This window comes from Corella eumyota, chromosome 7 (genome assembly GCF_963082875.1).
Source record: "Corella eumyota chromosome 7, kaCorEumy4.1, whole genome shotgun sequence".
Taxonomy (NCBI): Eukaryota; Metazoa; Chordata; class Ascidiacea; order Phlebobranchia; family Corellidae; genus Corella; species Corella eumyota.
Window position 1 is genome coordinate 390657 of NC_137496.1, and position 16791 is coordinate 407447.

Genomic DNA, 16791 nt, shown 5'->3' on the forward strand with positions numbered 1-16791 from the left:
AGTGTAATAAACGCAGAAACGAACATTTTAAAATTTTAACTTATACAACTTTGTATGGGTAGTTTAAAAATTGTGCACTTATATTTTAGCAAATTATTACGTTAAATAACCGCACTAAACCCTTGAATATAAAACAAAAATGGTCTTGGTTTTAAAGAATTTTGTCTAATTAAGGTAAAATATTATTTTAATTTTTATTAAAAGCAATAATTTTATTGATATAAAAAACATAAAACAAACGAATAATAAATAAATTAATTTTATAACTTAAGCCAAGCCATGGTTGATATAATAAAAATATTTTCTAATTTAAATTGATTTTAAAAAATAACAAAAAGTCCGTAGTCTGCGTTTTGTCATTCAAAATTAATCTAGAACAACCTATGACGTCATAAGTAGGCAAGGAAGTCACGTGGTCCCTTGAGACCAATCAGCGCGCAAAATCAAAGTTCCGTCTCGATATAATTGTGACGTAATAGTTGTAGGGTCAACTCGCGATGGCAACTGGCATCTGTTTTGTTTTAAAAACAATAATTATGACGTCAGCGAAATGGTTATGACGCAATTTACGTAATAATGTTTAAAATTTTTATTTTGTAAATATAATTAATAGAAATTTTTAAATGTCTTTTTTTTGCCTTTTTTTAAATTAATTTTTAATACGGGATTTGCTTCAATAAAATATTACATAATTAATAATACAAATTTAAATATGAAATGTAATAAGTTAATTATTTATTTTGTAAAGTAGATAATAAAAAAAATATAAATATTTTTTGACTTACTTATGCCTGAAATGAACTTCAACCGAGCCGTCGAATTTACATTTTTCCGCGGTGACCTCGATATAATCATTCACAGATTTAACAATGATATCCTCAGGTTGAAACTTACGACCAACTTCCACCAACGTCGCCCATTTTTGCGCAGTGTTCGGTTGCCCTATTAACTCTATATGTACATTTCTTTCTGACATTTCATACGATCGTAATATATATAAGTTACGCGTTACAAAAGCCAGGGTAATAAATGTTATTCTATATAGTGACGTCACCTTTCTCACATCGAGGATAAATGAATAGAATTGTTGTTTAATAAGAAAAATAATGCAAAAATTATATTTAACATATTAAAAAAAATTTTTTAAGAGAAATATTTTATTTAAAGGAAAAATGTGTTGTTGTTATTAGAAATTAAAACCAAAAAAAGATAAATGCTAATTAAAAAATAAAAATAAACTTCTTATGAAATAGCAAAACTAAAAATAAAAATAATTAATATTTAACAAAACATATTTGTCTGTAATAACAAGAATATCTCAAGGCGTTTAATTTTCGATTATGAGCTTAAATTATTTTTGTTTATCAGATTTATTACGAATGAAAATAGCCTGCAGAAATAATTAATTATGTAGGCTGGTTCATATTTTAAAGTTTTAAAGTCTTTATATCTTATTTTCAGACAGAACGGTACTATAGAAAAATATAGGATTGTTTTAAACGCAATTTTATGTGTATATAATATAAAATCAGAAAATATATGTACTGAAAAACTGTAATATTTTATGATATAGATTTAGGAATAAGTTGGCAACCATGACAACAAAGTTATATGTAATATGTTTTCTGTTTTCGTTAAATATTTATTCTTCTAATGGACACACAATGGACTTTGGAAGATGTAAATGTGCTTGTAAAGATGTAAGTAGAAGTTGATCCATCGTTTTAGCTTAAAATCACACAGACAAAAACTTAAAGTTGTTTTTTACCGTTTTAAAATTTTTTTAAATTAAATTTTTGTGGTAGGAAAATGACGAAGTTGGACAAATTGACAACCCGTTTGGTGGCGCAAGAGGACCTCCTGGGCCACCTGGAAAGCAAGGTCCTCCTGTAAGTTTGGATGAAATAATTTGGATTATTTAATAAAAAATGTAAAAAACAATTTTTGTGTTGGAATTGTATAATTAAGTACTTTCTTGTTTTTAGGGGGCGCTGGGCAATGGTAAGTTTTTTTTTTCTTCTTTTTATATAATATTTTTAAGAGATTATTTTAAAGCTTTAGGCCTTGGACATTAACTACCTATATAAATTAAAAATTACACCACTATGTGTTAAAATTACTTCATTTGTTGGTGATCCAAATAGGTGCAGCTGGTGGCATGGGAAGTTCGGTCAACCCTGGTCAATCTTGCTCGCATTTAAAAGATAACGGGGTAGATGAAGATGGAATTTACTTCATTAAACCATCTGATATGTCTTCCACAATTCAGGTAACTTTTAATTTACCGAACTAAGACTGGGACTTGAAGTTTCGGGTTTAATTCCCACTGCTACCATATGGTACAATCCTGGACTAAGATTTTAGTTGCTTTTGTGCTTTTGTTTTGGTTTTATTGGACATTTATTTTATTCAGGTATTTTGTGACATGACGAGCAACAGGAATGGTAAAGCTTGGACTTTAGTTGCAAGTGTTCATGACAACAACCCGGGATATAAATGCACAACAGGAGACAAGTGGTCGAGTGAATTGGGTTTAACAGCTGGGAAATTTCACAGTTAGTTCATTTATAATATTTTAAGCGTATCTTACCGAAAAAAATATCATAAATTGAACTAGCAATAACATATTAATGGTGACTAAAAACTGTTATTAATGTTTTTGCTTGAAGGCTCCAAAAATTGGGAGAATACAAATGTGTTTGGAGGTTTAGAATCAGCAACAAGCGCCGATTACAAAAACAATTACTATCACAATTCTCAGGTATAATTTAACTTAAAATCGGGCTCGGAATATGTTCAAAGTTTAAGTTTATAGTCGACTTATAAATTTGAAAGCGTAAGTTCTACTATCCAACTAGTAAGTAATAAATGCACACAATTTGTTTAAAGGGTTCCGATATTATGGTATGGCACGTCCCCAACAACACACCATTGAACAAATATAAGGAAGATGCAACGGTAATGTATACAACCACGGATGGGTTTATGGGCAGATATGGAGGGAATTTAAGAACATTTTACAAGGACCATTTCCCTCTAGTGCTGCAAAATAAAGGTTTACTCAATAAACAGTTTGAGAATTTTGTATAAAATGGTTTATAATTTTATATAAAAAATGGTCCTTTTGGTTTTTAGATTCTTTGCCATCATTTGCAAATGTTAACAACTTTCTTGAAATTATAACCAACATCAATGACTTGACCAACAATGTGAACAACAATCATCAATACAGTGTAGTGGAGAATGAAGGAGATAGTAGTGGTCCACAAGTTGCTATCGCAGATGGAGGTGGAGATATGTTTGATGACGGAAACAAGGTATTGCTATCCCCTTGTCTTGTTTTTATTCTAGTCCTAAGTTGTACAAATTTGAGATGTTATAAATTTAATTAAATAACTCTAACCCAGCCGCAAATTGTACAATATATAGATAATATTAACGAAATGCAAGTACTTACTAAACTCCTATCTTTCAGATATCTTTATCGTTTGGAGATGAAGACTTCCAAGACTTAGAATACGACAAATTAAAAGCATACCCACCACCACTTCATATGCAAGTCAAAACCACTCAACAATATCCTTTTGTAGCTCTTAGCTGGATAGGTTTGAGCAGTGAAAACAGACTTAGATTCAGGGTGAGTGTAAATATTGAAGTAGAAGCATATTAAGAATGTTAAGGCTTCTTCTTATCACAAATTAGTTAAACGTTATTTTTTTAGGTATTCTCTGATCTGGGAGCGGATGGCGATGGTCGATTGTCATCTAAAGAGGGCGCCCTACGCATGGGTAACTTTGAAATGTTTTACACGTCACAACAAGCTTTCGGTTCTAGCGACGCAAGTGTTGTCAAGATTTACTTTGTCATCTCCAACGAAAACGTAATATTTCAAATTTTTGTTACTTCTTGCTTGTTTTAATATACTGTATACTGTTGATATGGTGATTTTGTCTGTTGACCAACATGTTGATTAACTGAAACCTTACCATTAAACCTATCTGGTTCTTAGTTATTGAATTTAGAACCTGATTAAAGATTACATTTATTTAAATCGTAAATTTATTTTTAAGACATGGAAATCAACTGCTCAGTTCATTTTTCAAATTGTTGACGAGTCATCTGATTCAAACAATATGAACCACGAGGTGCTGCTAGAGGGGCCAGATAGTTTAAATAATTTGTTATTCGGGTAATCTTTCTTTATTTATATTTGGGTTAAATTAACGTAAAACATACATTTACTTTAGCCTCTGAAATTTGCTCTAAAGTCGATAATAACTCAAGTTTGTTTTACAGATACGTTTTGCTCTCTAAGCAACCCGATAATCGAAATGAAATGTCCAACAGAGAAATTGAAAGCGTCTTGAACAAAATCTTACTTGCTGTTTCAAACTCTAACGGTAAGTTACCTTTATATATAAACTAAAGCGTAAAGCTGGAGGACCGTCCTCTAAAGTTAAGTGATTCTAGTTTAAAATTGTGTTTTCTTCTCAGTTGCTATTTCGACAGTGAAGCACCAAGGTTGTAGTCGTTTGACCGAAAGCTTGGCCGTACCAGTTCAATTTATAAGAGGACGAGATAATATCCTCCATTCAATCCCAGATCAGTACCAGAGCGACATCGAAACAGGTTTTATTCACTTCAGGGCGTTTGGAAACCGCATCCCGACCGCGTTTTGCTCAGGATTCAAGTAAGTTGCAAGTTCAATCCCCCTAACGGACAATTAAATACGTATTTATTTTTTAGGCATTCATCTTCTTGTAAACAACTCATATAGCGCCTATTTACCGAGATTATTTTGTTTTTTAATAGATCGAAAACTTGCTTTAACCAAGAAATTTGTGTTGGGGGAGTTAGTGCTGGAACTATGGATGAAAACTTAGAATTTATTCAGTGTGGAGATTTTGCTGGACAACGACAATCTGATCATTCTATCTTAATTTTTTATGATACTTAAGCAACTTTACTTTAACTGCGTGGCATAATAAACATAACTTAAAATTAGATATCCTGGGTTTGATTCTCCTTACTGTCACTTCAATATCGTTCTTTTGCGTTTTTTCTCCCAAAAAACAATTTGCAAATTAACTTTAAATTTAGCTAGTTGACAATAAAGTTGAATATTAAAATTTTTTTGTTCAAAAACAGTGCATCATGTTGTTGATACGCGGTTAAACGAATTAATGTTTACCAAATTTTATTTTCAAAATTTGTTAAGTATTAGTTATTGATAAACAACTTGACAATATATGTGTTTGTATGTAGAAAAAATTTTAATTTCGTTATATAATTTAAGCTGTGACGTTGTAAATTAATTTAGGATGAAAAAATTCTTGGTTCAGAAAAAGAAAGATCGAGTTACTTAACTCGAAACTTAATCGATAAAACAATTATTTTAACATCTGTTTTCGCACTTACTTACAAAAGGTTGAGCTATATTACAACAATGTACAAAGAAGGTGCGAGGAAGACAATATAACTTAGCTAAAGTGCGAAATACTGGGTTTAGGTTACTTTTACAATACCTTCAAAGCGTTTTCGTGCCACCTTTAATTTTAAGGGTCATCTCAAACGTTTGCTAATGAGTAAACAATAAATAAACATTTTGATATTTTGTTATTGACACATTAAAATATTTCTGTATATTTAAATACTTGTTAAAACTACTTTGATATTACTCCGCTACTTAAATTATTTTGCAAAACAATTTTACAAAGATATTTGGTTGATTAAAACCAATAAAAAACTCAAATATTTGTTTTAAAAGATGATACGAGTTATTGAAACTATTTTCAATAAGCTATTTAATAGTTAATTAAATTAGTTTATTAAATAATAAATTTACACCAATTGTGACAATTTTTTTTTATATTTAAAATTACATTATTAAGAAATTGATATTTAATTCCGTTGGCCTCTAACCTTTATTTGTTACCAAAATATTGAAAGTTCTTTGACAATGATTTACAGTCAATTACATTTGTAATTTTGATACAATCTTGTGTAACCTTTTTGGCATTTTTAATTATTACTTCACACCTCGCTTTCTGTGGTATAAAGTTTCTATTGAGCTAATTTTTGATGACGTCATTCTTTATAAAAAAAGATAAAAATGTTATTTAAAAATATAGTGCCTGGTGAATCACAACATTTGTTTCTAGAAAACAAATTGGGAGAATATCCTAAAAGATCGCTTGACAGTATTTTTCAGAAATAAAAATTACTTTAAGCATAAAGCTTTTAAATAAATCGAACATCAACATTCATTGGAGTAATTTTCATTTGAAAGACTTTAAGCAATTATTTTTAATTATGTTGTGAAAGTTATTAGGAAGAAAAAATAAAGTTTAAAATATTTTTAAAAAGCTTTAAATATAAGTTAAACTTATTGTAAAACTAAACAGATGTAGCGAACGCGTGAGTGAATGTATCAAACTTATGTTCTATATAAAGCCTTGCCGTTGGTCGTGTTTGTTTAACAAACTTAAAGCTACAACGCACTCGGTTTTACAACTTGAAATTGTAAAGGGGTTGGTAGGGGTAAATGTAGGGGCACAAAAATTCTTACATTCTTAGTGCAGTTGTTTTTTTTTTAATTTGTTAAAGTTTTATTTAGTTAACATTTTTAAATTTTTTTTACTAGAACTTATTTTTTTAATTTTTTTACATTTTATCAGTATTCTATTTTATTAAATAGTTATCATTTATTTTTATGCCCCCCTTTCCTAAAAAATGCACGGCCCTGAAAGTTGTCGTGTGATAAGACCCACTTCGAATCACACTCAACACAAAGGGGGTGATGTACAGGTGTGAAAATGGGGTAACTTGATATCTTCGTTTCTACGTTTACAAAAACAAAAACTTTACGAAATCTTTTGAGTAACTATAGGACATTGGTGAAAAGCTTTGCTATACCAATTTAAAATTTAAATTGATAAAATTAATCTTAACTTTAATTGTAAATTATTATGAAATTTTTATTCTATTAGATTTAGCTGTTTTGCGAAAATTAAAAATAATGTTATATTTATTTTTAGATATTACTTTGTTTAATCGATAAACAAAGTTTTTTTTACTTGTAAAATATTAAAAGATGCAACAAAATAATTTTGGCAATCCGCCCAAAAAAAGAAATACATTTTACGTCTTGCTGCTCTTACTTATTGGATATACTTCCGCCAACGACAATTTATTAAAAAATATAAAAGAAAAAAATATAAACTTTTTTGACAAGGGTTTAATAAAACCTGAAAATAAACTTTTAACAAAACGGGATTTATCATCTGGAGTTGTTATTAATGACTTTAAGTACTCAACATCAGATTATAACAGATTCTCCGATGACTTAAAACAAATGTTACAAGAGTCAGGTTATGTAGAGAAGTCATCCCGAAGTAGTAGGCAGTCTTTGCAAAGATCTGTCAGTTTTACAATCCCAGCATCTGCTCAACAAACATATCAGGAAGACTCTGGACAATTGTCAGTTCTACAAGATCCCATCACGGTATTAAATGCAATATTTCTCTCATAAAATGGATTTAAAGATTTTGTTTCTCTTGGGTTTGATGAGAACTAATCTGTTATTCATACTTTTTCAACAGATAACAACAACAAGTGGTATTTCACGAATCGAGATAGTATTAATCAACATCGTCGACCCTGGACACGAAATATTAAGTTTGGATACTTTTACTTTAAATGCAACAGCTGACGTAGGTAATCGTAACGTCACTTTTAATTATGACGTCACTCCTGGGTATTTCTACAATACAAGTACAACACCAAGGGGCACGATTGTTTTAACAAGTAATTTTTAAGCAATTTAATTTTTTTGTGCTTTTTTTATAACCTTATATTACCCAAAATTTTATGTTTTTTTAAATTTAATTATGTTTTAAAGATCTGGCCAATGATGAAGAATATATTGCTGCCTTGATGACTTTAAAATACGAAAACACTCGGGAAGAACCTTTGGCAACTTTACGTGGCATTAAAATCACAGTATTTGAGAATAGTGGAGATGAAAGTGATCAGAACGTGTTCTTTAACTTTGTAAATGTCAACGATTCTCCGTATTTTGATCCTCAACCAGAAGACATTGTCGCTGATGAAGATCTTTTTAATCGGTAAGTGTAAAAAATGTAATTTATAATTAAAATGTAAAATTACTTTTTCTTGTAAATTTAAATGTTATCAATAGCTTAAAATTTAACATTACTAAATTGAAAGATTACTTACTTTTATTTAAATCCTTAGATTTTTCTCGGTGAGATCTTTTTCAATTGATCTGGTAGGAGATACAATCCGAGACAACGACATTGGTTCAGAACTGGGTCTAGCTGTGCTGGGGTGTGATAATTCAAATGGGGTCTGGTTATATCAAGACAGTGACAACTCCTTCAGAACTATACCGGTAGCGGCTTTATTATTGATTTATTTTTTGGATAAGGTTCTTTTTTTGAAATACTTATTTGTGATCTCGTAAAAAAAATTTCAAAAGTGTTTATTCATTTTTTTTTAAGAGTGGCACAAGAAACTCAAACAACGAAATTACTCGAGACGTAACTTTGATTGAAAACTCACTTTTACTGAGTGAGAAGGGATTAACTTTTGCGCCCAATCCGAATTTCAACGGAGAAACCTCCATAACTGTTGTGGCCTGGGACAAAACAGGTTTAAAAATTACAATTTTATAAAATTTTAAGGTTTTTTACTCACTTTTACTGAAATTTTTAGGTGTTATTCTATATAGGTTGTTTAATACAGTTTTGTTCATACTTATAATCTCTCTTCTAGACATATTTCTAGACTACCACCTGCCTTGTATTTCCTTCATATAACACTGGTATTAAATAACAAACATGTGTTAATCTTTTATTTGTTGATTGAAATCCATAGCTGTGAGAATTATTAATTTGATATTTTTTATATTTATTTTTCAGGTGATACATCTAGCCTAACACACGGAAGTTTTGCAAACGCAACACACACTGATGCACACAGTCCATTTAGTGAAGACCTAGTAACCATAAAAATCATAATAAATCCCATCAATGACGCACCTACCGCCATAACGACGACCTTTCAACTCGGCTCTATTGTTGAAGATGTTGCAATCAACAACGAAATACCGATCAACAAATTTGTAGAAGCATGCAGCGATGTTGACCAACATTTTGATGATAGTTTAGTTAATTTAGGAATTGCTATAACAAGTTGTGACACTAATAATGGATTATGGGAATATTCAACGGACGGAATAAACTGGTTAACAGGTATTTTAAATCACGTTTTAATTTAATTTGTTGAAACAAGTTTTTTTCTCAGCGTAGGCTAGTGTTATGCTAAAGTTATTAAACATACAACCTATATGTACTATTTTACATGTTTTTAACAAATGGTAAACATCATTTTAGTTGATACATTTGCCACTTTACTGGGTGAAAACAACAACAGTGCCGATACCAATGTTAGATTTACCCCCAATTCTAATTATTTTGGAGATGTTGAAATCAAATATAAGTGTTGGGATTTTACATCTGGAAGTAATGGAGAAACTGGGGTGAGGAATAAATTTATAAACGTTTATTTATCCTTTTATATAGGAAGGCTAACTTATAGCCTTATCATAAGGGAATCATTTATTACCCTTTACTTAGTCTTAACTTGCCCCAGTTTATTTTTATTTATTGAGCCTTGTAGGTTATTGTTTGTTAATATACCTGTTAAATATGTTATGTGTAATACTTTTAGGCCTATAGCCTTCAAAAGAAAACTAGGACCACTCTTAGTGTCAAATACTTTAAAATCAACACTTAAAACTTATAAGTTGAATTAAAATTGAATATTTTTAGGTTGATGCTTCTTTTACAAATCCTGCAGGAGCATTTAGCCAACAAGAAGTAACTGGCATATTAACTGTTACTAACACTAACGACAGACCAACTCTAACAACTTCTGATATTGAGTTCCCACTTTATTTGGATTCACAATCTCAAATTGAAAGTGGAATTACTGTTTCAGATATTTTAAACGGTCATTTCAGGTAATTTGTATTTGATTAGTGGTAGATACACAAATTACTGAATATTTTTAGGCCTGGAAGAAGTGGTCATAGTTAGAAATTAAACGTAGTGGTTGATAAATTGTACAAATGAATAACTTTAATTTCTTTTAGTGATATTGACAACGATCCACCAGGCTTGGCTGTTGTAAACCAACTAACATCCTTAAATGGAGAGTTCCAATTCTCATGTGCAACAAATATTTGGAACTTATTTGGTAATCCAAGTATTGAAAGAGCAACTGTTTTGGATTCAGGATGTCATATAAGGTAAGAAAGTAGAATTAAATGTACTTGTGGTGAAGCATTAAGATGCCAAGGATTAAGTTAACTCCACATAAAGTTGTAGGTTTAATTCAAGGTTATAGAATCCTATAATTAGGTGCTAAATAAATCATTTTTGCCAGGTTAAAATAGTTAATTATTTATTAGTTATAAAATAATTTTTATTTTAGGTTTATTCCATCTGATGTAACTACTAATTCCAATAATTATGGCCACTTAGACATAGTAGCATGGGATCAATCTGATAACCTAAACCCTGGTAGCACTCAAGGTAATGTATCTACAAATAATGAGGCTTATTCTTTACAACATGCAACTGTTCGAGTGATGTCACAAGAATTAAGTTTTCAACCCGTGATTTTAGGCACTCAAGGTAAGATTATCTCCATTTGATTATTTTGTAGTAATAACAAGAGTTTTATAATAAATTTTGTAGTCTTAAAAATTTGGTAATAGATGAGATACATATTTATTGGGTAAAATCAAACTCATAACCTAAGATGCTTATAAACTACCATAATTTTTTCCCATAACTTTTTCCCATAACTTTTTACTGTAATAAGTAACACTTTTTGTTTTTCTAGATCAGCTGATTTTCACAGAAAATGACAACCCAATAGCAATACTCAGTGATGCTGTCATCACCAATATGACATCACAATTTGGCAGCAGCATCACGATATCGCTCCAAAACTACATAGACACTGGGTCCGAATATTTAACTTTTGGGTCAAGTTTTGGCATCTCCACAGAAAATGAAATAACATCATTTGGTCTAAGTTTAAACTTTCAAAATAGTAACACAAGTATTGTAATAACTGGTAATGCAACACAAGAAATTTACACAAACATTTTAAGAAGTATTTCCTACTTTCATTCCTCACAAAATCCAACTGAAAGCAGTCGAACAATTTCTGCTGTTGTTGCTGATAATATTGGTACAAGATCGAAGGTTTTTGAACGAGAATTAATCATTATTTCAGTGAATAATGCCCCAGTTATTTCAGTTCAACCCAACTCAATAAGTTGGAATATTTCAGAATTTTATAATGGTAAGATTTTGTTTTGTTGAAGCAATTTTACATTTTTAATTTGATTCCCAATTTTTGCCATGTTGTAGCATCATTTTTAGGCTTTAAATATGTTATATAATAACTAAGGTCTTGATTATGGACTCTTTAAATATGTTTAAATAGTTAAATTAAAATAGTTTAAATAGTTTTATTTTGTGTTTTATGATACTTTTTAATATTTAATTTATTTTGTGCAGAAACAAGCATAATATTTGGAAGCCGAAGTGATTTTACATTTAACGATGTTGACAACAATTCACCTGAGTTTATCCAAATAAGTTTAATCAACGCAAACAACCAAGAAGATGAAATTCTGCAAATTCCTCAAACTTTTCAACGAAGAATTGAAATTAATGAAACTTTTTATTTAACTAAGGTAGCTTAAACTTATTGTGATCATAATTAAATTCAACCTTATTGTAATAAAGGATTTTTGTAGATTTCACAAAATTGCTTAAAATTATGCTTATTTATTTAATTTTTTCTAGACTATCACGACCACTTCAAACTACACCCAAAACATTCTTTCCATTTCATTACAAGATAGTGGAATGACTAACGATGATTATACAGAACTTTTACATCATATCACTTACACCAACAATGCTCAAACAAAAGTTTACACGCAGAGACAAATCATGATCTGTTCTTTTGATTCATTTGGTGCAAAATCAAATGAAATTTCAACAGTTTTAAACGTTCTACAGGACAATGAAAGCACCACAATTATTCCAGATGCACCAAGAATTGTGAAGTTAACTGCATTCCCATTTAACACAACTGAAACCCCGGGTAAATAATATTCAGACTTCTATTAAGTTACAAATTTTTAAACAGACAATACCAACAATATGCCAAACTAACAAAGGCAACTTGAGACTGGGTAGGGGTTTATAAGGTCCCCCTGCTATTAGGCTGTTAAATAAACTTATTCATGTAGTTAAGATTGTAATAAAGAATAATTGTTTTAATATTTAGTTATTCACACTGATGCCAAATTCTCAAGTGGGGACAAAATTCAAATTTTGTTCAACCAGCGCACAAACACGCCACCTAACAACAACATTCAAAAAGCAACAACATCAACAATTTTGTCGCGCAACATTGTCGACAACATTTTTGATGTTGATTTGGTTGAGAACACTTTTCCTGATGCGTATTATGGATCTTGGATTGCTGACAACTTGTTTGAGATTGTTGTTTTGAGGGAAGGTTATCCACAAAAATCTATCTTGGTAAATTGTACTTCTTTATACATTTATTTATTCTTGATATAAAAAAGTTGAATTCACGACCTAAACATAGAGTAATGCTCAAGTTGACTTTGGCAGTTTAGGATAATATAGCTTTTAATTGTGTTGGCCCAGCAAAAGTTTATATTATTTAATGCGCCTTACCCTACTGCGCTGCAGCATAAGAGCAATAGGGATCGAACCCAGGACCTCATGTAGTGAAGTTAATGTTCTAACCCCTTTAAAAACAAGCAAATTGATAAATCTTTGTTTTAAAGGTTGGTGATTGGACAGTAACCCCGAAGAATAGTGCAGCTTGTTTGCAAACACCTGATGTAAACGACTTGAGTCAACAATTTTGTATTCGAGATGACACTGGGAGATCCGGGGCAAGTTTCGAGGTTTCACCCGTCTTAGAAGGGAACTGGGGGTTGAATGTAAGATATTATCTTGTGAAAATGCACAGTTTAATCATAAAAACCTCTAAGTGTTTCAACTTTTTATTTGTATCATTCTAATATGTAGTTGGCCTGGCTATTGTCTAATTATTTGGGCAGCCGTTGATGTTAAGTTTTTGGGCTCAGCAGAAGTAAATATTGTCAGCGTTCCAGTGTTAAAATGTTACAAAATTATTTTAGATTCCTGATATTAGTAGCGTTGTTGTTCAACACAGCTCAAACTCCAACCAACAAAGTTATATCACTGATGGTACGACAGATATATTCAGCATTACCCCTGCTCTAAGTAAATTACAACTGGATCAACTTTGTGAACTGGGGTATGGAGCCATTTTTGGTAAGTCTCAAGTTCTATTTCTAATGGTAAGAGCTAACTAGGATAATCAATGCAGGTATTATGTTGTGATAAAATTCATACCTTTATTTATTAGAGTATAGTGGACAATAAATATGTATATGTATGTTCAATTCATAGGCCTACAAAATAAATAAAACTACCGTTTATGATGCATAGGTAGATTATCTTGGCAGATATTAGTTGAGAGTTGCAACCATATTATAATATTTACGTGCCAACTAGTATTAAAAATTTCAATTTATTTTTAGGTGACCTATCTCAAGAATATGCTGGTGTTAGTGCTATATTATCAACCTGTGAAAACATCTATGTTGCTGAGTACGACAATGCTTTAAACCAAGAAGACCAAGTCCCAACTCTCTCAAATCTAATTATTATTTTCCAAATCCAAGATCCAACAGACCAATATTTAAGTTCGGATATTACAAATTTCCTGCTACAAAGTTTCAACAGAGAGAGTGTTGTGGATGTGATTATCAGTGATACTGGGGTTAACAGAGATTCTTTGTTGAACTATAATCCAAGGAATTTAAACAACAACGTCACCATCTTATTTGTAAGTTTAGTTTTAAATTAATTCTACTACTTTTTTGTCAATTTATTGAAACAATAATATTTTGTAAGAGTTAATATTAAATTTTAAATTTGTTTTTAGGAAAATGATTTAAACTTGACGCCAAGAATTTTTAGTTATTCATTATCTCGGGGTGACTCAGCAGTTTTAAGCACAGATCTATCAATCCAACGACTCGACAAAATAAGAATTGTTTTCGACAAAAACACAGACCAACCAAGTGTTGAAAATCAAACTGATATTGAAAAGATTTTTGATTTTGAGCCAACTTTAAATGGATTATCAGGACTTTGGGTTGATGAAAAAACTTTAGAGATTACAATCAATGATCAAGTTACTGTTGACACTCTCTCAGTGAGGCTAACATTTAAAATTCCAACTTTTGAAAACAATCTTGAAATACCTGCCGGGTTTTCAGACAACAGAAATTGTGTCGGAAACAACGTCTGCGGAATAAATGAATTTTCCGTGGGAATATGTGACCAAAATGCAACGTCATGCCGTGTCAATGGTTCAATAACGCTAAGTCATGCGACAACTACAAGTAATATACCAGTGGATGGTATTACAGGGGTGGATTGGTATTGGTTGTTGTTGCTGGCTTTATTTTTGATCATCGGTTTTTGTTTGTTTTTGTTTTGGGCACGGAGAAAAATGCTGAAAGAAAGGAAAAAAATAGACAATGCAGATCAATATGGTAAATATTATCAGTTTCTAGCTTTTATATTTCTTGTAGTAATAAGAAGCTAGGGCAGTAACTAGAATCAAACCTAAGACCTTAAACGTTGGATAAATTATGTATCAATGAATTTCTTGATTTTTTTAGACAACTACAAATCGATTGAAAGAGAAAGTTCGGGTGAGAAGACTAAGAGTGATGATATTTCAGTATTGGAATATGATACAGAGATTCCAATGGTAAGTACACCTACTAGAATATCCAGCTTGTTCGTAAGAATAAAGTAATCTAGTATTTTGTGGACATGTGGTCTTAGGTTTAATTGTGAAACTCTAATCAAGCCAAATAAATTATTAGCATGTAAATGAAAAGTAAGTCTTAGCCTTAGCAAGGTTGTTACACCCCTAGAATTGTGTAATAAAGTTGTTTTATCTTTTATTGTTTAGACCCCATCAACCGCTGAAAGATTCCACTCCACTGGAGAAGTTTACCCCCAATCAGAAATATTCTCAATCACCCCAACCTTCGACCACTTTAATTTACCCCACACCCCTACCCCAGAGTTTATAAGAAAGGTTCATTTTGGGAGTAAAACATCCCCTCCTGTTACCCCTAAAAGCGAGGTTATTAAACCCGAAACACCCCCTTTGAACCACAAAATGTCCAAATTAACCCCAATATTGAAACCCAAAAATATTTCCAACCTTGAAAGCTGCAACAAAAATTTACCCTTACCCCTATCTAGAAATGTTACCCCTATTTTGCACCCAGAAACTCCTAGAACAAGAATTGCCAGCAGTTCTTCGAATGAAATCCCAATTCTGAATAGAAACTCTTCTGCGAAAAGAAAATGGCGGAAAGCTTTAAGTCTAATCACAGAAAAAAATGACTTTTTTGCTAAAAGAAAAGAAACTGTTTCAATATCCAGCCTTATTCCGCAAAATTCTGAAGTTTTCACCCCAAATTTGGACTTTTTTTCGACGAGATCAAGGTTTGATCAAGCCTACGTTCCTTCTTTTCCAAACATTGGAAAAAATTCGGAAATTCCGCGGCAAAATCGGCACCGAGCGTCCGTGTCCGGTCTTCCGATGTCATGGTACGTCGAAACGACTGAGCCGAATGAACTTAAGCCCGTTAGCGCCAACTTACGACGATCAAAAAGTAGCAAAAATGACGATTTGGGTATTGATAATGTTTTATGGGAATAAACGATTTTAAATTAATTTTTTAATAAACGTTTACTTAATAATTTAAAGTAAAATATTTTACTTTAAATATAAGCCACCTAAATTATTTTTAACAAAGAATTTATATTTTTTTGACACGAAATTATACCTCATTAAATTTTAATTGTTTGTGTTTTATTCAAAAGTTCAAATTTATTTTAATATGTTTTGTATATTTGTATTTAAACTGTAACGATTATTTTTTAGAAGTAGCTGCTATTTGTAGCTATAACTTAGAACGACATTGTTTATTTTATAAGCATTTTTAAAGTTTTTTAACTTTTATTTAACCATGCTGCCAAGCATAGCGTTTGTTTTTGACTATGGTTAAGTTTTAGCCTAACTTAGATTGTTGTAGTTATTTTAAAGTATATTGGATACTAATATGTGTTGTTAGTTGTATGATGAAGTTCACGTTTTTAAAAGTAATGTTTTTCCTTTGTTTAATTTTACGACAACGCAATATTTTACATTGCCATTTTATTTGAAATAAAATTTTTGACGGTGTAGTTGTTTATGTCATCTTTAGGTAATAAGTTTTTGTATTCTATATTGAAGAGGGTGTGCTGTTACGACGTGGTAAGCTATCTGTAAACGCCACGCTCAAGGGTCAATGCTGTGACATTGATATGGTTTGAACCCGAAACCTTTCGGCTCGTAGGCTAATGCCATAACTAAAACACAAAGTTTTAAATCAAAATATTAAATAACATTTTAATAATAGATTTAAAATTAAACTTTTTGTCGTGTTTTTACGAGTTTACATTTACGTAATGGTTATCCCCTCCGTGATAAAACTTCACCAATAGGGTATTCCCCATTTTTATTGTAAAAAAAACTTTC

The 16791-nt window shown here is 30.9% G+C and overlaps 3 protein-coding genes across 3 annotated transcripts; 2 read left to right on the forward strand and 1 right to left on the reverse strand.

The window, feature by feature from the left end:
* Positions 1-369: 369 nt before the first annotated feature.
* On the reverse strand, positions 370-976 carry LOC145759544 (heat shock protein beta-7-like). The gene is made up of 2 exons (XM_082573390.1): positions 786-976; positions 370-511 (listed from the first exon to the last, which is right to left on the reverse strand). The coding sequence occupies exons 1-2, from the start codon at positions 974-976 to the stop codon at positions 409-411; spliced, it is 294 nt and encodes a 97-aa protein (XP_082429516.1). The 3' UTR covers positions 370-408.
* Positions 977-1669: 693 nt separating this feature from the next.
* LOC145759616 (uncharacterized) lies at positions 1670-5163 on the forward strand. Its single transcript, XM_082573462.1, has 14 exons — positions 1670-1700; positions 1806-1889; positions 1986-2001; positions 2145-2269; positions 2414-2555; positions 2670-2761; positions 2890-3055; positions 3136-3317; positions 3476-3637; positions 3722-3880; positions 4071-4189; positions 4297-4400; positions 4495-4690; positions 4813-5163. Exons 4-14 carry the CDS (start codon positions 2159-2161, stop codon positions 4955-4957), a joined length of 1578 nt encoding a protein of 525 aa, XP_082429588.1. The 5' UTR covers positions 1670-1700; positions 1806-1889; positions 1986-2001; positions 2145-2158; the 3' UTR covers positions 4958-5163.
* Positions 5164-7091: 1928 nt separating this feature from the next.
* On the forward strand, positions 7092-16457 carry LOC145759248 (uncharacterized). The gene is made up of 20 exons (XM_082573024.1): positions 7092-7504; positions 7602-7806; positions 7901-8126; positions 8257-8413; positions 8523-8673; positions 8943-9275; positions 9417-9562; positions 9855-10045; positions 10178-10333; positions 10519-10721; positions 10933-11400; positions 11619-11797; positions 11910-12213; positions 12400-12656; positions 12932-13090; positions 13292-13448; positions 13718-14025; positions 14125-14740; positions 14870-14961; positions 15169-16457. The coding sequence occupies exons 1-20, from the start codon at positions 7094-7096 to the stop codon at positions 15928-15930; spliced, it is 5481 nt and encodes a 1826-aa protein (XP_082429150.1). The 5' UTR covers positions 7092-7093; the 3' UTR covers positions 15931-16457.
* Positions 16458-16791: the final 334 nt, after the last annotated feature.